General features: G+C 56.4%; 2 protein-coding genes across 6 annotated transcripts in view; one reads left to right on the plus strand and one right to left on the minus strand.

Annotated features, from left to right (window-relative positions):
* The first annotated feature begins 12,937 nt into the window (after positions 1 to 12,937).
* On the plus strand, positions 12,938 to 23,977 carry Cabp7 (calcium binding protein 7). The gene is made up of 5 exons (XM_078039695.1): positions 12,938 to 13,218; positions 19,929 to 20,072; positions 20,840 to 20,952; positions 21,224 to 21,377; positions 21,605 to 23,977. The coding sequence occupies exons 1-5, from the start codon at positions 13,110 to 13,112 to the stop codon at positions 21,730 to 21,732; spliced, it is 648 nt and encodes a 215-aa protein (XP_077895821.1). The 5' UTR covers positions 12,938 to 13,109; the 3' UTR covers positions 21,733 to 23,977.
* Positions 23,275 to 26,470, minus strand: part of Zmat5 (zinc finger matrin-type 5) — a 30,300-nt gene continuing 27,104 nt past the window's right edge. For all 5 annotated transcript variants that reach the window (XM_013363207.4, XM_005336063.5, XM_040291975.2 and 2 more), the window contains one exon: positions 23,275 to 23,472. In XM_013363207.4, coding sequence (XP_013218661.1) covers positions 23,343 to 23,472 — 130 coding nt within the window. In that variant the 3' untranslated portion in view covers positions 23,275 to 23,342. The remainder of the gene's footprint in view (positions 23,473 to 26,470) is intronic.

A 26,470-nucleotide genomic window follows, 5' to 3' on the forward strand; every position in this document is an offset into this window, starting at 1 on the left:
AAAGGAGGCCTCCTTTACCAGTCTGGAGGGACCAGGGTGACGGAGCTGAGTTAGGCCGACAGAGCAATTCTTACCAAGTCCTGAAAGTGAGAAAGGCGGGGTGGGTTCTTACAGGTGACAGGGGCAGGGGGGTGGTGGTGAGATGGGGCAGGGCAGGAGTTACGAGGAAGACTGGAACCAGCGGTGGTCAGTGCCCAAAGCAGGGGGATGGTGGATCAGCCCTATTTAGTTAAAATTTTTATCTAATTATTTTCAGTACTGGGGATTGAGTTCAGGGGCGCTCTATCACTTAGCTACACCCCACCACCACCTTTTTATTTTTATTTTTTTTATTTTGAGACAGGCTCTCAGTAAGTTGCCCAAGCTGGCCTCAAACTCGCTATCCTCCTGCCTCAGCCTCCCGAGCTGCTGGGATGACAGGTGTGCACCACCGCACCCTGGTATTAGTTTTACTTTAAAGATGAGGAAACTGAGGCTCAGATATGCAGAAGGACTTGCCCAAGGTCATGTAGGGAGGGAGAGGCAGAGCTGGGCCGAGGCAACCTTCTGTGAGAGCTCTGGCTCCTGGAACCCTTGAGTCCAGGTGTCCTCCTCCTCAGCCCAGACAGGCTCAGAAGTCTGAAGACAGCCCCAGCAGCCCCAGCACCTCCTCATTCATGGAGGCAGCTGTCCCCTTTGCGCCTCCACGGACAGGAGCCAGGCAAGAAATATCACCTCATTAAAATGACAAATCTTTTCACTAACTGAACCGGAAGCCCTGCCGCCCTGCCTTGGATCCCTTCACTCCCCCTTTCCCCCCACCCGGGGCTCATCTCTTCTCCCAGATCAGCGGGCCAGCAAGAGAAACTGTTCAGGGTACAGCTCTGTACAGCTGGGACCACTGCCTTGTCCCTGAGGTGACCTTGGGTCCCCAGCCCTCTTTCATTGGAAGGGCTGTGTCACAGGAGCCTCATCAGCCCTTCCCAGCAGGGACCCGAAAGGAGTAGGGTGGGGGGCTCCATTCTATAGGTGAGGAAATTGAGGCTTGGAGAGGGAATCCTACAGATGGGGTGCCCCCTGCCCCCCACAAAGGTACTGCCTGTTGGTTCCAAGCAAGGGGCTGCTCCAAGAGACAACAGAGACCCCGTTCAAGTCTGCAATTTCACAGTCCATGTCCCTGTCCCTGCTCACAGGACAAAGCAAGAGTGACATCCCCTGCTGGGCTTGGTGGTGCCCGCCTGTCATCCCAGCAGCTGGGAAGCTGAGGCAGGAGGATCGCAAGTTCAAAGCCAGCCTCAGCAACAGCGAGGTGCTAAGCAACTCAGTGAGACCCTGTCTCTAAATAAAACACAGAATAGGGCTGGGATGTGGCTCAGAGTCAAGTGTCCCTGAATTCAATCCCAGGTAACCCCCCCATCCCCAAAAAAGACTGACATCCTAGAATACTGTCCCCAGGTGTGCTCTGCTGAAGAGCCCGTATTTAGGGTCAACCCTGGCACCCACCTTGGTGGGACACTTTCTATTCTGAGCTACTGTCAGTCTCCCCTCTGACAAGGGGGGCTGCTCCTAGTCCCCTTAACTGAGGCTGAGTCTGAGCAGGGCCTGATGGGTACTGAGTGAGCATGAAGTCACACCCACCCACATGTGTGCAAATGCAGTGAACCCTGCACACACAGAAATGACCTGGTCATTTTGCAGAGGTGTTCACCCTTGCCACTGACATACGTGTGTCTGCCCTGACTGGGCTCCTGCTCTGTCCTGGCTGTGGGTCCCTGGGGCAGATGTCAGATCCCTGAGTGGAGGAACATATGCACCTGGCATCCAGTATCCACAAGCACATGTGTGCCCACACACCCAGCTGCTGACACACGCATCTGCACCGACAGGCCACACAGACCTGAGCATGTTCCTCTGTGTCATGCCCATAGCCACTGGAGGCCCCATGTGGGGTCCAGGATCCTCTAGGGAGCAGGGCAGGTAAGCAGGCAACAGAAGACACGGCCCAGCCCTGCAGGCAGCCCCGGTTCCCAGAATGACCCCCCCATTTCCCATCCCTCCTCCAGGCCCAGCCTGCAAGGACACACCGTCCGTCCGCCCAGTGTCCTGGTCTCCTTGGATGCAGACAGAGCCCACGGAGGCGTCTGGCGCATCTTGACTTGGCCACGGCAGCTGCACCGGCCTCTAGCCCCCGTGCTCAGCGCTGTCCTCCTGTCCTTCCCCACCTGCTGAGCAGGGGAGGCAGCTGCCACCAGACACCCTCCCGCATCCACAGTGAGGAGGGGGCTTCTTTCAGGACTGCCCAGGAGAGGTCTCCCTAGACCTCCCCATGACCTTGGGTAGGTCCTTCTCACACACCTGCTTTCTGTTCTGGAAAAAGGGGGGGGAAGGGCAAGCTAGAAACTTTGGCGGCCCCATCCAGGTCTGGCTAGGTGATTTTTCTCAGAGAACAGGAAAGGGAAAGAGAAGGGGGTCAGGTGGGAAGGCGGGAGCAGGGTGGTAGGGACAGGCCCCCCAGGGTTGGGAGGGCAGACCGCCTGCGTCTGGGGCTGCGCTTCTCAGTGATCTTCACTCTGCCTCCCGGTGGTGTTGCTTGGTCATTTTGCAGATGAGAAAACTGAGGCCTGGAAAGATCCCATAAAGTGCCAAGAGCTCCCAGCTGCCTGCACTGTCCCACACCGAGGGTCAGAGTGTGGGAGCCATGCCCAAGACATCTCCTGCCCTCGGTCAGAGAGGTGACGTTCCCGGAACGGCTTTCTCCAGAGCCAGGCACTTCCCCACCCCCTGCAAGAAGCACCTGGCTCCGAGCCTGCCCCCAGCGCAGCCCATCCATCTCTGTCACTTCCTGGCTGGGCTAGTGGCCATATATCACCTGGCCACACCGAGGCGGCAGGGCCAGGCCGGTGGGCAGGGTGTTGCTGTGCTCTGGTGCCACCCACCTCAGGGCTGATGGTGGGATTTGACACTGTCATCTGCCTGTGAGTGGGGATCTGGGGCCAGCAAGGAAGGGGCCTTCTTGGGGTCCCACAGGCCACCCCACAGGTAGCCACTTCTTTGGGGGGAATATGAAGGGGGCAGTTGGAGGCCCCAGGGTGACCTGGCTGAAGGGGGGAGTAGGTCAGGGTGATGGCCTTGTAGGTGGAGGGGACAGAGGTGGTGCAGCTCTGCAGCGTTTGGCAGGAGGACAGAGATTTTTATCTCCCCCACCACCGCCACCGCCTCCCCGAGTAATTTGCTGATGTAGGTCGCTGGGGCATCGTCTCCTGACTGAGCTGCTGCTGGGGGGTGGGAGCCAGGTCAGCCAGAAGGAAAGGGCCCACGGCCAGAGGTGTCCCAGTCACTCCCCTGGCCCCATGTCAGCCTCCTGTCTTCTTCAGCCTCTCTATACCCCCTCAAACCTGTCCCCGTTTCCCAGGGCTGCTTCTGTAAGGAACCTCCAGGTCTTTTTTTTTTTTTTGCTGGGAGAGGGCGGTACCAGGGATTGAACTCAGGGACGCTTGACCACTGAGCCCCATCCCCAGCCCTTTCTCATATTTTATTTAGAGACAGGGTCTCACTGAGTTGCTTAGGGCCTTGCTAAATTGCTGAGGCTGGATTTGAACTCACGATCCTTCTAGCTCAGCCTCTCTAGCTGCTGGGATGACAGGCATGTGCCACCGTGCCCAGCGGAACCTCCAGTTCTTGATTCATTTGACAGTCATGTATAAGCACCTACTGTATGTTTTGACGCTAGCTGTGAACAAAATCCAGCACCAGGCAAGAAAAGCGAGTTGGCTGTGTTACCCTGGGTTAAATGCAAACCAGGTCAATAAAGCAGCATAGGGAGGAGAGGCGTTATTTATCTTTGTTTGTTTGATTTAAAGCTAGGGTGGCCAGAGAAGTCCCATTAGGAAGGTGACTTTTGAGTAAAGACCCAAAGGAGTGAGCCGTGAAGGTATCTGAGGGGAGAGCATTTCTGGACACAGCAAGTACAAAGGCCCGGAGGCAGGAAGGTGCCTGGTACTCAGCCACGAGGTCCCAGGGAGTGAGGTGAGGAGGTGGGGAGGAGGTCCTGGGGGCCCCTGTGGGCACTTCAGCTTTTCCTTGGAATAAAGGTGGGTGACATGGGATGACTGGCAGAGTTTAGGGGAGTGACTGTGGTAGATTAGGTGACCAATGGAAGATTCTAGAAGGTCAATGGGAGGGGCCTGCAGGACCACTGGATTGGGCATGTTACAGGCACCCTCTGCCCTGGTCTGTCTTCCCTCCTTCCTTCCTCTTTTCTCCTTTTATTAATTAACCCAGCATATATTTATTGAGGGCCAAAGACACTTCCAGCCCTTGTGAACCCCACCCAAAGGACACTGCTTCTACCAACCCCTCCACGAGGCACTTCACAAGGTCTGCCCCATGTGCCAGGTCCCCTAGCCCCTCTCCAGGCCCTGGAAGGTCAGCCTATGTGCCACCTCACATGGGTGCAGATGGCGTGTGTGAGCACCCACAGATTGGGGTCCAGGGTGAGAACGTGCCTTCCCTTGCAGTATGAGATTGGCTGTGCAGCACACACAGGGTATCCCTGCCCTCCTGTGCCTCGGTTTCACCATGTGACAAACAACTGGGGAAGGGGGAATTAAGAATCCTTCCCATTTTAAAATGAAGACATTTGGGGACTGGAGATGTAGCTCAAGGGTAGGGTACTTTCCTAGTATATGCAAGGCCCTGGGTTCAATACCCAATGCTACCAAACAAACAACAACAACAAAAAAAAAAAAAAAGAAAAACAAAGACACTTTGTGGTTGCCCTGAGTCTTGGAAGACACTGGTGTGAGGGCCCAGGACTGGGGTCCCTTGGGCAGGCAGGGACACTGGATACCTCAAGTGTAGCTACATGAGCCCTGTGAGCCCAGGGGACACAGGGAGAGACCAATCTTGGGGAACCCTCCGTCCCTGTTCTCTACAGGACTGGGCTGTGAGTGTTGGGGTCCCTGTGGGCTGCTTTTCTCCCGGTGGGATGGGACCCAGACCTAGAAGGGGCTACATGCAGATCCCTGGCCAAACCTCCCTCCCACAGCCACCCCGGAGCCCCAGCTTGGAAGGGTCTAGCAGTGTGACCCAGCTAGCCTAGGAAAAGCCCCTGCCCCTGGCCCCACATGACTCCCCAGTTCACCCCGGCCCCCCACAGCTTCTCTAATTACACAGCCATAAAGCACGAATCTCTAACGATCCAATTAGTAACACCATTACTGCTCTGTCCAGGATTAAAATTACCAATTAAACTGCTGTCGATTTTATCATCACTTAGGCTCTACATGACCGGGGCATTGCAGGCATCAAGGCCCATTACTGGACCCTCGGGTTAGGGGCTGGCCAGGGACATGGGCCTAGCTTCGCCCCAGGGGACATTCCTCCATCCACCATTGAGGACTTTGAAGGATTATAGTCCAGTTCTCCATAGAATTGGTGGTGGCAGAGGGCTGAGGTGCTCCTCTAGCCTAGCCCCTCCCTGGGAGGTGTCTCCAGCCCAGACCTCTCCCGCATTCCCCATGGACCAAACTATCCATCTATGTCCCAGTCTCAGTGCCAGGTTAATCTAAGCAACTGAGTCTTAGGATGAGAAGTGGAGGTTCCTGCCCAGTGCAGTGGTGCACACCTGTCATCCCAGCAGCTCAGGAGGCTGAGGCAGGAGGATCGTGAGTTTAAAGCTAGCCTCAACAATTTAGCAAGGCCCTAAACAATTCAGTGAGACCGTCTCTAAATATTTAAAAAGGCTGGAGATGAGGCTCAGCGGTTAAGGGCCCCTGGGTTCAATCCCGGAACATAAAAAATAAAAATAAAGAAGGGGAGATTCCTCATCTGAAATCCTGTCCCCCACTCCTCCTGTCCCTCTCTCTATCATCACAGCCCTCTCTGCCCACAGGCTCAAGGTGCCAACCTCACATGATATCCCACAGCTTGGAGGGGAGGTGTCACTCTGATTGATGAGCAGGCACAGATTAGCACTGTTCCTCTCCCAGGTGACAAGCAGGTGCCCCTTTAGAGGCCCTCAGTGCTTGGTCTCAAAGCAGGGGAGATCTTTGAGCACAAAGGCAAACCTCAGGGCCCTGACCAGTACTGGCCACTCCCTGGTGGTGTACAAACAGGCTGCCTCCGGAGCCTGGACCTTCTAAAAAAGAACTTGGAATGAATGCTCAGTCTCATGCTCTCCAACCATTTCCAGGTGCTTCTAAAAAACAACAGGGGCAGGGCCCACCGGGTGGGAGTCTGGTCAGCTGGAACTGGAAATGCAGCCAACTTGAAAACCTAGCCCAAGGGGGTCTGCTGAGGGCGGGGGTCTGTGGCATCGTGAGACACTGCAGGTCTGTCTGTGCAGTCCTGGATCCCGGGTTCAGTGCCTTTGTGCCTTATTCTTTTGGTGCTCACTCTGAGAAATGGGTTCCAGGTTCCCTTATTCCTTGGGGAGGTTCCCAGAATCTCAGACGTCCAATTTGCCCAGATGTGGCCACAAGTGTGGACAGGGTTGCCACATGAGGCCACAGAGCCCACTTCACTGTTCTGCGGTTTTTAGCCTCTGAGCCCACACACAAGCCCTTTATATCCCACAAAGAGATCTGGAGAGGAGGGGGTCCCAGCCTCACCCTGATCCAGGGTGTCAGGATCCTGGTCAGGAGAGGCGATCCATCACCCTACCCTGTGGTGCCTGGGCTGGCCGGAGATGGGGTGTCCTTTGGGGGAGAGGCTGACCTGGGCAGACAGTCTAGCTTCTCATCAGAGGCAACAGACTAAGGCAGGAATCTAGGGAACCCAGAGCAATTAGGAGCCGTCTCGCGCCTCAACTCTCACCAGCTGCCACAGCTGTCACTTAAGAAGCAAGCCTGGAGCAAGGACTAGGGCAGTGGTAACCATGGTCCCCGTCTCATCTATTTAGGGTTCTGATGCCTGGGGCAACCTCCCATCCTGTAGCCTGACCAGACCCCAGGTATAGGCTCCCACTTCCCAGAGGGAAACATTAAAACTTAAAAAATATCAGGGACAAGGACCTCTGTTGTTTCTTAGGCAGGACACCCCCAACCTCTTCTCACCTCTGCCCAGCCTCAGTTCCCACCCCCGCAGGCCCTCTTTGTCTAGAGCATGGCTTCTCACTCTGGCTGGCCCTCAGTGCTCCTAGGGAGCTGTTAAGAATTTTCTTGAGCTGGGCATGGTGGCACAAGCCTGTAATCCTAGTGGTTCAGGAGGCTGAGATGGGAGGATCACAAATTCAAAGCCAACCTCAGCAAAAAGCGAGGCACTAAGCAATTCAGTGAGACCCTGTCTCTAAATAAAATACAGAATAGGGCTGGGGGTGTGGTTCAGTGGTGGAGAGACCCTGGGTTCAATCCAAGGAAAAAAAAAGATCTTGGTTGGGCACATTGGCACATGCCTGTAATTCCAATAGCTATGGAGGCTGAGACAGGAAGATCACAAGTTCAAAGCCTCAGCAACTTAGAGGGACCCTAAGCAACTTAGTGAGATCCTGTCTCGAAATAAAAACTAAGAAAGGGCTGGGGATGTTGCTCCGTGGTTAAGCTGCTCTGGGTTCAATCCCTGGTATGTATAAATAAACAAATGAATGAATGAAAGAAAGAAAGAAAAGAAAGAAAGAAAGAAAGGAAGGAAGGAAGGAAGGAAGGAAGGAAGGAAGGAAAAGAAAGAAAGAAAGAAAGAAAGAAAGAAAGAAAGAAAGAAAGAAAGAAAGAAAGAAAGAGTCTTGCCCAGCTGGGAGTAGGGGTACGTATGTCTGTAATTTTAGCTACTTGGGAGGCTGAGGCAGGAGAATCACCAAGTTAGAGGCCAGCCTGGGCAACTTAGTGAGACTCTGCCTCAAAATAAAAAATTTAAAAAGGGCTAGAGGACGTAGTTCAGTGTTAGAGAGTTTTCCTAGTATGTGTGAAATCCTGGGAAAACCAGTGGGAGCAGAATCTCAGAGAAGGAACTGTGCCTGGATGAACTGGTTTTGGTTTTTCCAGTTATGGGTGTCAAACCCTGCCTGGAGGGTCTGAAGCTTTACCACTTCGGGGGTCACACATCTTCCCTGTTTTCTAGCTCCACCCAGGGTAGCCAGGTGAGATCACTCCTAGGCTTGGGGGAATTCTAGAGGCCACTGAGGGAGGTTCAGAAGGACCAGGCTCAGGGACAGCAGCCCTGGCACTGTGAACTTCATCATCTCGGCAGATCTGTTCAGCAGGCTGCGTGACGGCAGCATCAACCCCATTTTACAGGAGAGAAAACTGAGGCCAGGACAGGTGACACACTCAAGGCACAAGGCTAGGGACAGGAGTCAGGCTTCAGCCCAATCACTCTACCTTCTGTGCTCTTTTCCTATCCCCAAGTTGCTTCTCAAGGAGAAGGACTTTAAGGGCTTGTTCTCTTTGCCCTGTTTCCAAATATGGACTTTGTTCCCTGCTCTTCTGTGCACTCCCACCACCTTTAGGAGCTGGGCCTCTGAGGGCTCAGAGAGGGTGGCCAGAAAAGGCAGGGACCAGAGCAGACAGGAGCCCCAGATTCTGGACTACACCCTCTCTCGGCCCCAGCCTGCATCTGCAAGTTCATAAATTCCATTATTCATCAAGTGATTGCGTGAGTTTGCCTGGACGATGAATATTTTATTCACCTCCAGACACTGTCCCCAGCGGGTTCTTGGAACAATATTGTTCTCCAGCCAAGGAGCAGAGGCCAGAGCCTCTGCTGTCACTGGACACCCCCTCCCTGCCACCTGTACTTCCTCATCTCCCAGGACCTTCTCTCCCAGCAGGCCCCTTGGTTCAGGCAGGGCTGCAGTCAGTGGTCTAGGCATGACCTTGGACTTGGGGCTTACCCGCCCTCCACTTTGATTTCCTCCTCTGGACAGTGGGTTCACGGATCTCTTTGACAGGCTGTCCAGGGGCCCTCTACTATATCATCTTCCCCTGAAGGACCCTGGGTTCTTCTGGGAGCTCTCCCTGGTGCTGAACACAGGTGGCAAGAGGATGCTGGTGTGGGATGAGAGGTCTAGGAGGGGCCTGTGCTGGTCTTGAGGAGAGAAAGTTCCAGTGTCCTGGGGGGAAGATCCCAGTCTCGGGAGGATAAGGACCAGGCCGGTCCTTGGAGAAAGGAGTTTGGTCTCTGGACACTGTAATTCCCCCTTGCCTTTCTGCCACTTGGGGAAACCCAGAGTCACAGGTTTCAGTGGATCGCCTTTCCTGTTATCTCTAGCCCCCTGAGCCAAAGATTAGTAGGTGAGGTCCATTGAGCCTCTTCTTGGGGAGGCCCAAGGCCTGCACATCTTCCGGTGGGCACCCAGGGAGTGCAGTGTGACAGCGGCAGCACCTTCCCCAGATGGGGGAGCGACAGACATAATTCACACCCTGAAATTATGCCATCTGCTCCCATGACGTGTAGAGGAGAGGACAAGACTGCCCTGCCGCAGGGCGGGTGGGTGAACAATCATTCCATTCATTGTCTCATTCATTCATTCAACAGATCATCTTCCCAAGCTCAGTTCAGCCCTGTGCCAGCTATGAGGAATGAGAGACCCTGGAGGATGCAGACCCAGACCCTGCCCTTCTGAGCTTTTGCCCTCCCTGGTTCCTCTCCCTGGGTATCAGATTTGTAATAAGAGCCACCAGATTCTGTGTTCTGAGCACTTTACATGCAGGATCTTATTGTTCATTCAAGGGCTAGATGCATTCCCATTGAATAGATGAGTAAACTGAGACTCAGAGAGGTCACACAGAAAGCTCTGCTTCTCCATGTAGAGCTCTGACTGCTCATGACACTGCCTCCCTGACTCCTCGACCAGAGACTTTTCAAATCCTGCCACCATGTTTCTCTCTAAAAACACCTCCCCCAGCCTTTCAGCAGAGCACATGAACTCCAGTCTTGCAATACTGCTCAGCCCTCTGACCCTTGCTTTGTGAGCCCAGGTGGAAGCAGCTCTATCCTATGAGTTCTGGCCTGAGATGTAGGGCCTGGCACCCAGGGTCTGCCCAATGAACCTTGGTACACAGCAGTGGAAGGCTGAGGAGGTCAACAGTGGTTCCCAGAGGCAGCAGGGCTCCAGCTGAGCCTGGGAGAGCACAGAGAGATCAGCATGACCCAGCCTGCTCCCTGGAGTCCCTGTGTCTGACCTGGACTCCAATCCCCCAGCTCTGCCTGTGGCTGTATAGCCCAACCTGGTCCTTTCAGCTCCCTCAGCAGACATGTCCTTGCCTGTGAACGGGGGTCAAGGCATGATAATGGGGGCTGGACAGTCCCATGAACAGCCCGAGGGTGTCCCATGTATTCCCCAAGGAGTCAGAAAGAGGAACAGATACAGCTGTGGCATGTGGAGGTGTGGTGCTGACCAGCAGCCCCCACTGTGTGGAAAGCCAGCATCATAGGCTATGGCTTTGCATCAGGCGAGAGGACAGGGACTGAGTCACCAGGGGACTGGGATGACAAAGATGGCCCAAATAGTGGGGTGCACCACAGCGTTAAGAGCTATAATCCCCAGCAAGCCATGCACTTTTGGCCTGGAAGGAGATGGCCTCGGGGAGTACCCTGGTCACAGGACAGACAGTTAGACCCCTTAGACCAGACAGACCCAAGGCCAAAATCTGGGGGGAGGCTCATGTCTCCATGGATATCCAGATCCTCCCTCAGGACAGACTCACAGGGCCTGGCCATCCTCGGGAGGCTCACTTGATTTGTGCTTGATTCACTCAGGGACTTTTTCTGTCCTTTCTTTTTGAAAATTCCCCACCCGGGTTGCAAAGCCAGGAGCTGCAGAGGACTCAGGGGGAGCTGCCCCTCCATCAGGCGAGTGCCAACGTGCTCTGCAGCAGCCTCCCAGGGAGTTGCTGGGAGCTGAGTTTCCTGCCAGCCCCTCAGCCCTCCCTCAGCCCCATGTCCAACTGGCTGGCTGGGCCAGGGCAGCCTGGACACTCAGCAAACTGAGTACTACTGCAGCTCATGCTCTCAATCAATACTCAATGCTATAATTATTATTAATTCATATTCCTGGGGGGTTCATTCTAATAAGAAACTCCCAAGAGATGGAGGAAGGCACTCATATTTTTTTAATTTGTTCATCCTCATTGCTGCCTGAGGGTGGCATTGCCACTCTCATTTCACAGGTGGGCAAACTGAAGCCCTAGGAGGTTAAGGGGCATGATTAAAGTACTATGGCAAAGAGGAAGCAGAGGGAGGAGCCAGGTCTGAGTTCTTTCTTCCTCCCCTCTCTGCTGCATCAGAAACCCCAAAGGAGCTCAAGCATTCAGTTGTATAGGTGGACAGTCAGACAATGGAACAGGTGGGAGAGGAGAGCTTTGGGGTGCGGACTTTGTGGGGCCTCTCACACCTCCAGCCCCAGGTCTTAACAAGGTCTCCCCCCATATGCCTGGGGAGACAGATAGATGGACAGCTGGGGTCTTTCCTGGATCCTCTGCAGGTTGTGGGTGCTACTGGAGTAGACCAAGAAGTGCTGAGGCCCAGGACTGGCTTACTGAGTCCCCTCTCTCCAGGCCTGGAGACAGGGATATGATTAATCAGCGACGAAAGCAGAAACAAGCAGAAAAATTTAATCAGCTTGGGAAGGGCAGGGCCGGGCAGGGCTATGGCAATCAGCTTTCCTGCTGGGGCCTTTGGCTGATTGGACCCAAGGGGGCAGGGAGATAGTCCTGCTGGGGGCTTCACAGATAAGACCTAGACTGAGGCCAACCCAGGTCAGAAGGTCATCATCCTGTATACACCCAGGGCTCTCCCAGCCCAAGGACTTGCACATGTGGCCCCATCTGCCCATAGGCTCTTGCCCCTTCCCCCTCCCCTGCTAGTTCATAACCATGGCATACACAAGTGACCAACACTCCTAACACTCATCCATCTACACATAGATGGAAAACACATGTACAAACACTCGGTGGCACATGTACACTTTGAGAAAAAAGATATACGCATGCACATGCTGCTCCCTCAAACACTTGCCACCCCCCACCCCCACCCCCACACGCACACATGCTCTGGGCCTAGGGAAGCCCTGCATGCACATTAGGTGTGACTTGCAGCCACTTGAACACACAGGCCCTCACACCAGACCCCACAGGCTCGAGGCCCCATCTCTGTCCCTCCCTGGCCCTGAGGCCATGAGACAGATCAGGGCTCCTCATTTGCAAATGGAGTGACAGAAGCTGGGGAGGATCCAGGACTGGGGCCCCATTCTGGGGAACAAGGTCAGCTGCTAATGTCAGCCACAGGACAAGGAAACCTGCCCCAGACCTGTCCCCTTCTCCTGCCTGCTGCCCACATTCTATGACCTTGGTCAACGTCCTTCTCTCAGCCTCAGTTTCCCTACCTTGAGCTTCTCCTGGCACCAACACCAGGCTACTTCTTGAGGAACCAGGCATCTGGGACTAACCTCACCTTTCTGGATCTCTGGTCCTCAGTTTCCAGGTCTCAGCTCCTGGGGGAGGGGGGGCAGGGACTGTAGGGGAAGGTGGGTCAAAGGGTTCGAAGGAAGGGCCCCATCCTAATTCACCCCCATCCTGGTCCTGGTGGCTGCGAATGTGAGGTGTGGGAGACGAGAAATCTGAGGGAGACCTACGGGAAAAAGGAGAATCCGGGGCCGAAGGGAGGAAGGAGCCCGGGAGGGCTTGGGGCGGCCGCTCAGGGGCCGGCGGCGGGCAGGGGCGGGAGGGGGGAGCGCAGAGGGGGCGGGCAGGCGGCGGGCGGGGGAGGCGGGGAGCGCAGCTAGCGCGGCACAGAGCGAGCGAGCGAGCAGGAGAGGCGGCGAGAGCCGGAGCGGCTGGCCGGGCGGCCGCGCCGGCGAGCGGACGAGCAAGCGGCGAACAGCGCGGAGCGCGCGGGGCACTGAGGAGCGGGCGCAGCGGGCGCAGCGCGCGGCGGTCGGAGCCGAGAGGCCGGAGCGGCGCCGCCCCCGCCGCCCCTGCGGGGCCCCGGCTGGGAGCCCGAGGAGGGAGGGGGCGGCATGGCCCGGCGGCCCGGGGCGCGGGGGCGTTAGGCCCCCGGAGGGGCGCCCCTAGCCTCGCGCCGCCGTCCTCCGCAGCCGCGCGCCCCGCCCGCTCCAGCCGCCCCGGGGTCCACCGGCGGCCCATGAGCCCCGGCCTCAAAGTTTGCGGCGGGCGGGCGGGCGCGGAGCCTCCAAGATGCCGTTCCACCCGGTGACGGCGGCGTTGATGTACCGGGGCATCTACACCGTGCCCAACCTGCTGTCGGAGCAGCGCCCCGTGGACATCCCTGAGGACGAGCTGGAGGGTGAGTGCCCTGTCGGGACCCCTGCCCGCCGGCCCTCCTACCTGTGCGCCCAGGTGAAGCGCCGGCTAGGGGCGCAGCGGGGCGGGGGGCTGTCCGCAGGTACCGGCAACCAAGTGGACCGCTCCAGCGAGCAGCTGCGCGGGAGGCAGGATCGGTTCGCACCCCTGGGCGCCGCGGTGAGGGTAGCCGAGGCGGAGGGGCGGCCCAGCCCCTGGCCGCGTGGTCCCCTGCGCTGCGGAAACTTGCCGGGCCCCGCAGCAGGGTCACCGGGCCGCGCAGCCCGCGGTGACGGTGCGGCAACGCGGTGGACTGGGGTGGGAGTCCGAGCTACGCCCCCCGCGCTGGCCGGGCCAGAGTACCCGCATCCCGATCCCCTCCGCGGCGCCCGCCCGTGGCTCTGCGCTCACATTGACATTCCGCTCGTGTCGCTTTAAAAATCCAATCTGCTTGGGCAGCCGGAGAAGGGGAGAGGGCGACTGCCCTGCTCTTGCGGGTTGTGGGGCTTCCCCCAGCCCCTTCTGAGGCGGTAGCCCCTTCCCCTCAGCTCTGCGGGGACCCCCCAGCCCGGAGCGCCCGGAAGGCGGCCGGGGAGGCGGTGGCGACAACAAGTGGCCGGATTGGGCGGCTCAGTCGCGATAGCCAAGCTTAGAAGGGAAAGGCACAGAGGCAAGGACCCAAACCTGCCCGTTACCCCAGTCCCTCGGCCTCTCAGACATGAATGGGGACCGCAGGCAACTGTCTAGAAGAAATCAGAACAGGCGACCGCAGCTGGGGTCCTCAGAAAGAGTGTTCTGGGGAGCAGTAAGACCCCTAGGGCCTGCCCAACTCTTTCCCTGCTGAGATGGGGGGAGGTGCTCATGATTCCCCTCCCCCAGACCTCCTGGTGCCCCATATGGAGTGGAGTTGGGGGCTCTTGGCTGATGGGAGTCTTGGCCTCTTAGGATCTGCTTGTCTGCTGCTGGGGGAGGGGCTGAGATCACCTCAAGGATGAGCCTCTCTGGGTATCTTGGGTTGAAGGGTCTCTCAGATCTGGGGTCTCATTAGGGCCGATTAATGTACAACCTAGGGAACAGTGCAGTTAGGGATGGTGGTGGGAAGCCATGAAGGGAGTTCCCTCCAGGTCCCTAAGCTGGAATGGGGCAGATCTTTGGGGAGTCAGACTGGGTCTGGGGAAGATCCAGAGAAGGCAGACACCACCACACTCACTGCACCACAAGACCAGGAGCCACCTGCTCCTCACCAACAGCCCACACAAACCCTTGGGTTCTAGGAAAGCTTTGGAGACCAGGTCTGGGCTCTGGTGCAGGCAGGACAGATGGAGGGACACTGGTTTCCCTGCCCTGTCCTTATCATTCATTCCCAAAGCCCAAGTCCCACCCTCTCTAGACCAAAGCCCATGGTTCAGAGCTTCCTCTAGGGCCTGGGAAAAGAAGGGGGCATGATGAGGGGCAAGAGGCAAGGGAAGGGACATAGGCCATCTTTTTCCCATCTTCATTCCCTCCTGCCTTGGGCCAACCAGACCTCCTGCCCGTTTCCCCCTCCAGAGACCCTCCTCCTGGTCATTTCCTCCTGGTCACTCAAACAGGGGGCCACATGCTTCCCCACACCCCAGGCAGCTTTTACCTCATTCCCTTCCCTTGCTCCAAGCACCTCCAACATGACCCTGGCACCCCAGCTCTAAGCCTCATTGGGTCCCTCCTTCCTTGATCCTCAATCCTGGAGTGCATGAGAGAATCAGAGAGTGGGCTGGGATGCAGGGGTGAGTGGGCCACAGGGTGGGCAGTCCAGGGGCAAGGAGGCTGCAGGCTCCCCTTGGGCCACCTAGCTGACATGTTGGCAGGAGCCCAGCGGCGTTAGTCACCATCACACCAAACACACTCCCTGCTTCTCTCCCGCCCCCTTCTCCTGGGCCAGCAGAGGGGCCCTAGTGCAGGGGGCACCTGAAGGGCAGGGACCTCCCTGAAGCCATCGGGTGGAGGGCATGGGACCAGCAGATACCAGGGTGGCTCTGGGCCATCTCCTGGCCTGCGGGCATCTACAGATGAAGACACAAAGACTGACTGACCCTCTTCTCCGCTGCAGGAACCTCAGAAGCCCTCGAAGGTCCTGGGCTCCTTGCAGGGGTCCTTGAATGCCAGGGCAGGGTAAAAAGAGTGGCCATCCCTGGCACCGATCCCTTTTCTGCTGCCTCTTTAGTGCTCCACTGGTGCTTCTTCCCTGGGACTGTATGGATAAGACCCAGGCCCTTGGCTGGGAGGAGGCCCTTCGTGGGGGAGCCACATGTGCCAGAAAGAGGGAGCCAGGCAGACTGGGATGAAACACTGCCGTTTGTGCCTGCCTTCACTGAAATCCAGGGGGCAGTCAGTCTGCGAGGGGAGGAAGAGGAGGAAAGGAGATGGGGAGGGCAGCCTTAGGATGAAGGCTTCCCAGCCAGATAAAGCTAAGTTCAGATCTCTGCACCCTCTGCTCATGGAGTGACCTTGGACAATCTCTTGCTTTTCTCAGCCTTGATTTCCCTGTATGTAAGGAAGGGGTTGGTATTGCTCTCCCGGGGGGTCCTGCAGGTAGAGGATGCATTGAAAGTACTCAGGACAAGGCCTGGCAGCGTGTCAGGGGTCCCACCATCACAGCAGGGGAGATTGAAGAGGGGATGCTGGAGGAATATAAGCCTGGAGTGTGTAGTGTCCGTGAGGCGGGGCTGTAGGGTGTTTAAGAAACTGGGTGAGGAAGGCAAGCTGGGGGGCTAGGTCTGGCAGAGGCACTTGGGAACCTGTGGCCCTGGGGAACTCTGGATGGCAGTTGATAGGGTAGGGGCATGGCTGGGCAGAGCTGGCCTGGGGCCTACGCAGCCCTACTGAGGGAATGGGAAGAGCTCCGTCACATTCCCTCTGTATGACACACTATGGCTGCAAAGCGCCCCCGTTCTGCCAGGCACCCACATCAGAAGCCTCCAGGGGTCCCAAGGCATCAGTGGGCTTGAGCACCTGAAGGTGGGAATGAAATAGCTGCAAGCCATCACCCTTTCTGGCCAGAGACAGGAGAAAAGAGAATATAGGCAGGGAGATGGCCACCCGGGCAGGGTTTTGGGGTTGTCCAGGAAGACAGTGAAGACTGCATTGAGAATGGCCATGTGGGGACCTTCTGGGGAGGAGGAGCCTGGGTAGTCTCCTTTCTGCCTCTGGTCCCTGCAACCTGAGCCCAGCAGCCGCCTCTGCACAGGCCAAAAACTCAGGGAGGCTGAAGAGGTGGGGCGCAGGGCCAATGCCGCGGAAATGACAGCCTCTGCAGAGGATGGACACTGCCCCTTCCAGTGACCTCCATTCTGTGCCCCTTCTCTGGACTCGGGCTCTCTTGACAGAGCGCTGGTGGCCTTTGGGGCCTGCTAGGGACTCAGGCCCTGACATAACTCTACAGGTTAGGGAGGGGGCTGGGGGATGTTAGCCTGGGGTGTCAGGTGGGGTACAATGTTAGCCTGGAAACCCAGTGGCCCTGCCAGTCCATTCCTGAGCCAGGCATCCCCATGCCAAGATGGAGCACAGCAGGTTTACCCTGGCCTCATGCGGCAGGAAGGGAGCAAGGCTTTCGGGGAAATGTGCTGGGCTGTGATATGTTGATGGCACACAGTGACTGGGAGTCATGACATCTATGCCTCTCAGGGACCACCTACTCCTTATTCCGCCCCCTACACACACAGAGGCCAGGCCTCAGCCATCAGGCAGGAGTCTCATCCCCATTTCACAGACCAGGCACCTGAGGCTCTGAGAGGGAAGTGCCTTGCCCAAGTCACCTGGCTCGGAACAGCAGAGCCAGAACCTAAGCCCAGGCCTTGGGTCCTGGCCCCAGCAGTGGGCAGACCAGCCTGGCATCCCAAGTTCTCCCTCTCCTTCTGGCTCTACCATCTGGGACAGTCTGATTTACAGCCAGGCCTGGCCAGCACTTACACGCTTGATTTTCTTGCTTAATCATCCCAGAAAGTCCCATTGTACAGGTGAGCAAACTCAAGGTCACCCAGCCAGGGTAGAGGAGGTTGGGTTTTGAACCTGGGTCTGTGTGATATCAGGATGCCTCCCTGACCAAGGAAGGTGGAGCCTGAACTGGGTCTGTGTGGGCACAGGGGCTTAGTGGGGTGGCGGGGCTCCCGGACTGTGGTACGAACTGGTTGTGCAGTGAAGGGTGCGCGAAGGGACACGTGGATGGGGAGGTGGAAGGCTGTGGATTTACCTAGTGGCCTTGGGAGGTCAGTCCTACCTGAGACATGGCCCTGGGACCTGCTGGGCTGCCTCAGAGCCTCTTGTCTGCCTGCCTTCCTTCCACTGCCTCTGCTCCTGTGTGGTGCCTTTCCTCAGGGTCTCCAGGGAAAGGAATTGGGTTCCAGTTGAGGCAGCTCTGGCAAGGTGGAAGGAACTCAGCTCACGGGAGGGATGAAGGGGGCTGCCTCTGCAACTTTCAGTGTCCAGGGCTTTGCCAGCCCACCCTGAGATGCCCAAAGAAGCCTGTAGAGAGGGGGAGACCAAAGACTTGGAGAAACGTGGTACCCGATGCTGGGTCCCCCTGCCCCAATCAAGTCCCCGGGTCAGTGGCCCAAGGGTGGTCCTCCACCTCTGCCTTTGCTCCATTTCCCTCTTCTGTGGATGGCTCACAGGGTGGGTGGGGTGCTGCCCTTGGAAGGCTGGGCAAGGGGACAGGCAGCCTCCTCAGCCTCCCTTCCTGCTTCTTTCCATTGCTGACTGTTAGCAGGCTCCGAGTGACGGCCTCACGTCGAGCGGTACGGTACATGAACTTCTGCTCAGCTGCTTTCTCTGTGTGCCCCCGTGGGTGGGTCCCCACATCAGTTATTCAGTTTCGTCATTCATCCAGCAAATGTTTATGCTTGAGTGACAGGCCCTGTCTCAGGTCATGGGGATAAGTCATGACTAAGATTCCCCCGATCCCTGCCGTTACAGCAGTCATAATTCACCGTTCAGTGTGGGGGAAGAGCAGGTCTGTGGGGCCCCAGAGGAGAGCCAAGGTCAGGCAGGGGCAGGGAGGGCATCAGGGAGATGGACTGTCCAGGCTGAGAACTGGGGCTGCATGGGAGGTGGCAATAGGGAGAGGAAGAGCGTTCCAGGTAAAAGGAGCTGCATATTCCTGGAGATAGAGCAGTGCTGATGTTCAGGCCTGAGAGGGACCCCTTGGGGGCTAGAGTTCAGTACTTGGAATGGCCAGAGCCTAGGGCTGGGTTGGCACTGGCCAGAAACCCACGTGTGTTTGTGTGTGTGCGTATTTGCCTCCATCTCTACCCAGAGACTCCCAGGCTCTTCAGAGTGAGCCCTGTGGGTGCCATGCCTGTTACACACTCTGGTCAGGGGGAGCACACTGCTTCCTTGGTGGCTTAGGAAAATGCTTGGTGGGAGTTGGCCTAGAGTTTCCAGAGTCTAAAGTTTGCAGAAACTCTGGGCCTGGCCCAAATCTCTCAGCTCAGCCGTTTCCCTAGCTCCAGATTCTCAGCTTTCCTTGAAATGTACCTAGGCAACTCTGAGGGGCTTCCCTGTGTTTGTCTCAGACATACTTGTGAGACTCTGACCTCAGCTCAAACCATCTGGCTGTAAGCCATGGCTCCTGGTCTGTGGTAGAACCAATAGGCTGAGCTGGGCTCCCCTGTCCCCCAGAGACCAAGGAATAACCCCAAAGTGTAGGATTCTTAAAGCAGTTTTAGGATTCACAGACCCCGGCATTAAGTCCTGGATCAGCCTGTCCAGAAGCTGGCTGCCCAGCCTCTTCAGGACTCAGTGTCTAGGTGGGGAGCACGGGGACATTCCTGTGTCTCTAAGGAGTTCAACTCTGCATGCTGCAAACCCACCCATGGGACAATTTAGGCAGAGACCAGCAGGCTGCTAAGTGAAGAAAGACCTCCAGGGAATTGGAGCTAGTGGACTGAGATTTGTCCTCCAGAGGGGCCCTTTGGGGCTGTGATAATTAAAGAAGCAGAGGAGGAACAAAGGTGAGAAATTAGGACCTCATTTATGGTTCCTGGATGTCATCCTCGCATCATTCCACCCATTTTGCTATGGGTGAGACTGAGGCCGGTCCAAGGTCATACTCTGCAAGTGTGTTGTTCCCCAACTAAGTGACCCAGGTTCTCAAGCCTCAGTTTTTCCCTCTGTGCAATGGGGAGGAGACTCCCACATCTGATCTAGCATGAGCCTGGTGGGGCTCCTCCACCCCACCTCTGTCTTCCCCGAAACTGGTAGGCAGTATGTGCCCAGCTGGGAGCCCATTAGCTGGAGCTGCTGCCACCTCATGTGGCTGTCATTAGCGAGTGCTGGCCACTGTTAAGGAGCTGAGTCTTGGGAGGAAGCTTAGGAGGTGGGGATGAAGGAGAGAGAGATGGAAGGGGTGGGAATGAGAGGAGAAGCCCTGGCCTGGCAAGCCTGGCATCCTCCCTGTACCTACCACACGGGGGCGTCGTGAGCTCATCAGGAGAGGCTCTGGGAGCCTGGCATGCTCAGACTCCAGGGGACAGTCACCGCAAAGGGCCAGGTACTCCTTTGCAGCCTGGTTTGGCCTGCCCAGAGACTCCAGAATACAGCACCACTAGTGAACCCTTGGGCCATCCTGTGACTGTTTCTCACCAGATCTGCAGATTTGGGGTTGGTTGGATCCCAGGGTTCTGACTAGGGGGGCTGTTTGGGGCAGGGTTGAGGTTCCAGACTGCTCTGCTCCCCCCACAGAGATCCGCGAGGCCTTCAAGGTGTTTGACCGTGATGGCAATGGCTTCATCTCCAAGCAGGAGCTGGGTACGGCCATGCGCTCCCTGGGCTACATGCCCAACGAGGTGGAGCTGGAGGTTATCATCCAACGGCTGGACATGGATGGTGAGCACTGGCCCTTTCACCTGGGCCCCAGGGATGGGGGAGGGTCTGGGGCCTGAGTCACTGAGGCTTAGTCTACCCTGGGCCTCTTGTTTCCCCTACTCCAAGCCACCCCAAAGTCTGTTGCAGGTTGTAGCCAGATCTGGCCCCATTTCTCACCCTGGAGAATCGAGGCCAGATAGCCCTAGCCACATGCAGGGCTCAAAGACTGCTCTTCTAATCTCACTCTGTAGACTGAGAAATGTGGAAAATTGAGAGTTTATATCCCCAGCTTCCACCATCCCAAACAAAATCATTGAGTTGTTTTTACCACTTGACATTTTATTAAGGAAAAATTCATGAGAAAGACCAATAATGCCAAGTCCCCTCTGCTTCATCCCACCAGAGACCTCAAGAGAGCAGGTCACCCCCTCCTGAGCCTCATTTCCTACCTGTATGGTGGAGGCGATGTCTGGCCCTATACCCGCCCTGGTCAGCAACAGGGTGCTGGGGAGCCCTGGATGGTTTTGTATAAACTGAGTGAACTCTGGGGCCACCTGCTGCTCTCCACCTCCACCCTCCCCCGTGGGGCCTCATCACACTTGGTGGTCTCCATATTAGCCCAGAGTGTGGCATGTTAGGTGCTCCTGAAATTGACTCAAGACTTAAAAAGGGCACTTGCCTGATATGCCAGGACTCCATCCCAAGTCCCAAAGGAGGGCAGCAACTGCCCTGCCCGCCCCAGGTAGGTTTCAGGCCTGACAATCTGATTGGACCTGTGCCCACTCTAGGTGATGGCCAGGTAGATTTTGAGGAGTTTGTGACCCTCCTGGGACCCAAGCTTTCCACCTCGGGGATCCCAGAGAAGTTCCATGGCACTGACTTTGACACTGTCTTCTGGAAGGTATGTCCTGGTTGGTTGGGACTCAGGGCTTTGGAGAGACTTAGGGCTTTGTAAAGGGGAGATGACCACTCCAGGCTTCTGTCCGCTGCATGTCTTCTCTACTGGGGGGCCATGGACTCACTGGGAGAGGCAGGTGTCGGTCAAGGATGCCGTAGGAATGAAGCAAGAGTTTCCAGTCCTTCAGAATCTGGAGGACCGTCCTTGGGCTTTTGTGGCTGCAGGGTGTTGGGTGGGGTGGTGGCCAGAGCACTGTTCCTCCTCCTGCCCCAAGTGCGACATGCAGAAGCTGACGGTGGATGAGCTGAAGCGGCTGCTCTACGACACCTTCTGTGAGCACCTGTCCATGAAGGACATAGAGAACATCATCATGACAGAGGAGGAGAGTCACCTGGGCACAGCCGAGGAGTGCCCTGTGGATGTGGAAAGTGAGTGACAGGCCCCTGGGACAGCTCAGCCACTTGAGCAGAAGGACATACCAGGGGTTTGCAGAGTGGGGCTGGCGGGGTGGGGGGTGGTTTCCTGTGTGTCCCAAGCTTTGTGTCCCTGTGTTCCCATGGGTTGAGACTGCGTGCCAAAGTGTAGGCAGCTTCTGATTCTACTGCTTTGTGTCTCCTTCTCTCTGCTCCCTGGTGCTCCCCGTGGGTGGCCGCAGCCTGCTCCAACCAGCAGATCCGCCAGACATGTGTCCGCAAGAGTCTGATCTGCGCCTTCGCCATTGCCTTCATCATCAGCGTCATGCTCATTGCAGCCAACCAGGTGCTGCGCAGCGGCATGAAATAAGTGCCACCTGGGCACCTGGTCTGGCACGTGCAGTGCTGGGCCCACTCCCACCCACCACCACCTGCAGCCCTTCTCCCTCAGCTGGCTCTGGACCAATATCCTGTGTATTTCGGGGCCTGGACGTCTGGTGACCCCCACCCCTCTCACCCCATGGCCCTTGCATGGAGCTGTGGCTAGGCTGCGGAGAACCTGGTGGTGGCCCCGAGGACGGCCCCCGGCCCCTACACCATGCCTGTACCCCTACCTAGCCTGTATGTAGCGCTAACTCTTCCTGCTGTCCAGGGGCTCCTGGGAAATGAGGGCCTTGTACAGGAACCTCAGGACCCAGCCACTGCTGTGGTCCCTGTGCCCAGAGAGGGCACCTGCCTACCGCAGCTCTAATCCCTGAGGTTTTCCAGAGCTGTGGAAAGGGTGGAGGAGGAGGGGGCAGAAAGCTCCTCTAGAGAAGGAAACAAGGCTAGGTCTCTTGAGTCCTTTCCTCTGACTCAAACTAGCCCTCCTCCCCCATGTACCTGCTAGGGCCTGAGCCTGCCCATTTCACAGGTGAGGAGCCTGAGGCTCAGAGGGACAGATTTGGCCTCAGGTTTTCCTCAGGGATTTTTAGGAAGGGCAAAGCTCATGGTAGGATGGGGCATCTGAGATGGCCCTGAGGTCCCTGAATTTCTGCCCCCAACCCATCCTAGCAAAGGCCCAGTGACCAAGGGTATCCTGGTCCCCAGCACAGAAGTCAGAGCTGTAGTTCAGCTTAGGAAGGGAACAGAGCTGGGGCCAGGAGGCCTTAACTGGCCTGAGCAGCCTGTGTGATCTCCCCATTGGCCTGGGTACTCCTCCTGGCAGACCTTGGGAGGGCCCCTGGGCCAGCCCTTGGGTGGAGGAGCTGGCATAGTTCAACTCTGTCAGTGCCAGGAGGTGTGACCAAGCTATTCTCCCAAACCCAGGGCCCGCCTTCTGCCCCCTCCTCCTTCCATTCTTCTGCACCCTCAAGGCAGAGACCCAGCTCCTGTCCCTGCCCCAAATATGCCATCCCAAACCTGTGGCACTAGCTCAGCATGGGAAGATGCAGGGACTGCAAATTCTGCTAGGGCTGGGATGGCAGATGGAGTCCTTGTGCTCCTCTCCCCAGCCTTGGGGCCACTTATCACCTGGGCGACGAGGGAGCCACACTGGCACACCCTTTGCCTGGCTGAACTGAGCCTCTGCTGGTCTCTGTTGAGAAGGGCAGAGAGGACAGATCACCCTGGACCTTGTCTCATCCCAGCCCTGCCTGTCCCCTGGAAAGGGTTGGAAGGAGGAGCTGAGAACACGGGTTTAGGGAAGCACAGCCAAACCAAGGGAGGCTTTCTTTATATACACCTGCAAGTTTTCTCCGTCTTCTCAAGACATCCCAGGAGGACGGGTGGGTGAAGCAGAGGATGAAGCTGCCCAGCACAGACTGGGACCAGGTCTGCAGCTGGTATGGGGGACTTTTGAGGCTTGGGGAGACCAGGCCTACAGTCTCAGAGGCTCTGGGGACATAACAGGCAGAGGGCATGGCCTCCCCAGTAGGAGCAATTGTCTTTATTGTGACAGATAAGCGCTGACCAGGTAGGAGATGAGCAGGGGCAAGGGGCTCAACCCCACTGCACTCTTGGCTGCAGGGGCCACCCCCCGGGTGGGGGTGCCCTCAGGGATGGAGGCAGCTCCTGGACCGGCGGCCAGCCTATGGGGTACTGGAAGACAGTGGCTCTGATGGGTTCAGCCCTGGAGAGAAGGAGAAAGAGAATTAGAGCAGGTGCAACTGAGGCCTGGGTTGGAGCACAGCCCAGATCCAGCTTTCCCTCCCACCACCCTGGCTAGGGAGGGTCAGCTGCCTGCATGGCCCTTCTGGAAACAGAGACTTGAAAACACACAGACCCTTAGAGGCAGCAACCTCCTCTCCAGGAACTGAGCCCAAGGAAACAGTGAGGTTGTAGGCAGATATTGAGCTACAAGAATGGCTTTGAGAAAAACAAAAATAACTTTAGTGTCCACCTGTGGGGGACTGATTAAATACATATGCACGTCCAGTGGAGAATGATGCTATGCAGCCTGTGTAAAAATTAGGCAGACATATATGCACTGATGAGGAGAGACATACTATGTGAGTAGGGAAAAAAGCAGCTTATAAAATAATGTATATAGCATGATACTATTTTTGTTTAAAGATATATAACATATATAAATGCATAAAAAAACCTGGAAGACACGGCAAAATGTTTCTATCAAATGGTTCTATCTGAGTGGTGCAATTATGGGTGGTTTTTTTTACTTCTTTATACTTTCCAAAAGTTTTGCAAGCACGCAAGCCTTTGAAATCCGAAAAAAATATTGTCTAAAATGTTTTAAAAAGCCTCATTTCTCATGCTACTCACTGTCCTTAATATTCACCTCTCCCAAACCACCACCCCAGGGCCCATGGGAAGTGCCATCGATGGAAAGGCATCTTCTGTGCCCAATCTGTGGTACCCTGACCTACAGGAGCTGACTGAGATGGATGGAGGCAGCCTCCCCCCACCCTTTCAACTATGCCACATTCAGACCCGTCCATACTGGACATCCCTCAGGCTACAAAGCACTTTGAATTCACCTGGGAGCTCCTGTATTGTCTCCTCGGGCTTGCAGTGCTCAGAGGGTAAAGACTGGGGTAGGAATGGCATTTTTTTACCCCAGTGCCCAGAGCCAGGCCTGACATGCAGAGGCGACACAGTAACTGTGTGCTGAATGACACAGTTATTCAGCTATACCAAGAGCTCTTACAGACTAGGCACTATTGTGGACCAGAGACCAGGGCCTAGAAAGACCTCAAGATCTCACATGAACCCTTTTTTTCAGATGAGACAACTGAGAGGTGCAAGGAGTCCTCACTTGTCCAGGTGACGCAGGGGATGGAGGACGAAGGGCTAGAATGCAATTCAGACATTTCTCCCTGCCTCTTCAGTTGCCTTTGTTCTAGCCACACCCCACCCCACCCCATGCCCTAGCCTTCATGAAAGGTGAGCGCTGGAAGCTTCTAACAGGCTTGGGGGCCCAGTGGCCAGCCCTCTGCAGAAAGAGAAGGGCCTGGGTTTTCTGTGAGAGGTCAGGACAGGTCTCAGGCCTCCGAGGTGGAGGCAGGGGTGGGGGGCTGTGCTCAGCAGCTCTGAGAGTTTGCCTCTCCCCACCCACTCAGCTTACCCTTCTCTGGGCCTGATAGTACAGGGTCAAGGACTTCTGGGAGCCCTAACTGCAGCCTCTAGGATTCCCATTGTGAGAGGAACAGGGACATCCCCTACTCAATGGGCTTCTGTCTGCTGGAAAGCACAGAATGCAGCTCTTGACATGATTTATGGTGCTGGGGAAATTTCATAAACAGAAGGTTGAGGGTAGAGGAGGTCACAACTGCGGGAGCTGGGGCTCTCTATGGAGTCACAGTGACAGTAGAGCTCCCCAAGGGGTGTGATCCTGGGAAGCCCCAGCCTCTAAGCCTCGGGCCCTTCCTCTAGCAAATGGGGCACATTTCCAGGCAGCTGGGACCCAGCTACTGGATTCAAGGCTCAGTCCAGTGTCCCTGCCTGCCCTGAGGCACCCAACAGAGAAAGGGCAACCCCTGAGTCTGCTCACAGATACTGGAGCCTTGCTAGGGTCCCAGATATGCCAGGCCCTGGGCCTTACAGCCCATACCTGCAGCCCTGGCACAGAGTAGACAGACGCAGGTACATGGGGTAGGACTCTACTTGAGGCTTCCAGCATGGCCTGTTTGCCCTGTGTGTAAGGACAGAAGCAGCTCCCTGGCAAATCCCCAGCTGTGGTCCTTACCAAAAGGAAATAGAGTCTTATGGAGGTGGATGGGCCAGAACAGTAGCTGTGGTCCAGAGAGGGGTATGTAGGGGAGATTAAGAGGGATAAAGTCACAATCAGAAGAGCCAACAATGGGAAGCAGGGCCGAGCATTGAACTGGCTGGGGATTAGTCTGTGTGTCTAAGGCCAGCTGCTCCCTCCCTCTGCCACTGTCTGCTCTTGGCAGATCCCTCAGGGTCAGTCTGTTGAGGGAATGAGCAAAAATGCCACCAGGCTGCACCTTCAAGAGCCTCCGTGTCCCCATGTTGACAAGGAAAGTTGGCTCAGCCCACTGTGTGTTGTGGGGTTCTGCTCAGTCTGTAGGTCTATGTGTTCCCAGGTGGGTCAGGCAGCCACCTGTTCCCCAGGAAGGAAACAGACACCCAAAGAGGAAAAGGGGGCTACTTAAAGTCCTCAAACTGGTCCCCACACATTAATACCCAGGTAACAGGCATCTAGGCTGGCCACACTGCTCCCCTAAATGCACACACATGTAGTCACCATGCCCTGGGGACACCCACACTTGCTCAAGATTGTGAAGGGGAGCTGGGGCTAGAAGGGGCCATGTCTTAGAGTGCTAAAGCTCACAGGCTCGTGGGGTTGGCAGAGGCAGTTTTATGCAGAGGAAACCGCATGCATGGGGTTCCCAGAAATCACAAATGACTGTCCATCTAAGAGGCTGCTAAAGAGTCCACTGTGACTGACAGGCGAGGTATGACAGGTGATCAGGTGACCCCATGAGTCTGGTAGCCAGCAAGGAGATTCCCTTAGGCCCTGTGAACTAGGTTGTAGAATCCAGGCCCTCCCAAAGTGGAGGTGGACTTGGGAGGGGTTAAGCAGGGGAGGCCCAGGGCCAGAGTGTGTTTTGGAAGCTGGCTGGGGCTGTAATATGGAGAATGAACTG

The sequence above is a fragment of the Ictidomys tridecemlineatus genome, chromosome 2, assembly GCF_052094955.1.
Source record: "Ictidomys tridecemlineatus isolate mIctTri1 chromosome 2, mIctTri1.hap1, whole genome shotgun sequence".
NCBI lineage: Eukaryota > Metazoa > Chordata > Mammalia > Rodentia > Sciuridae > Ictidomys > Ictidomys tridecemlineatus.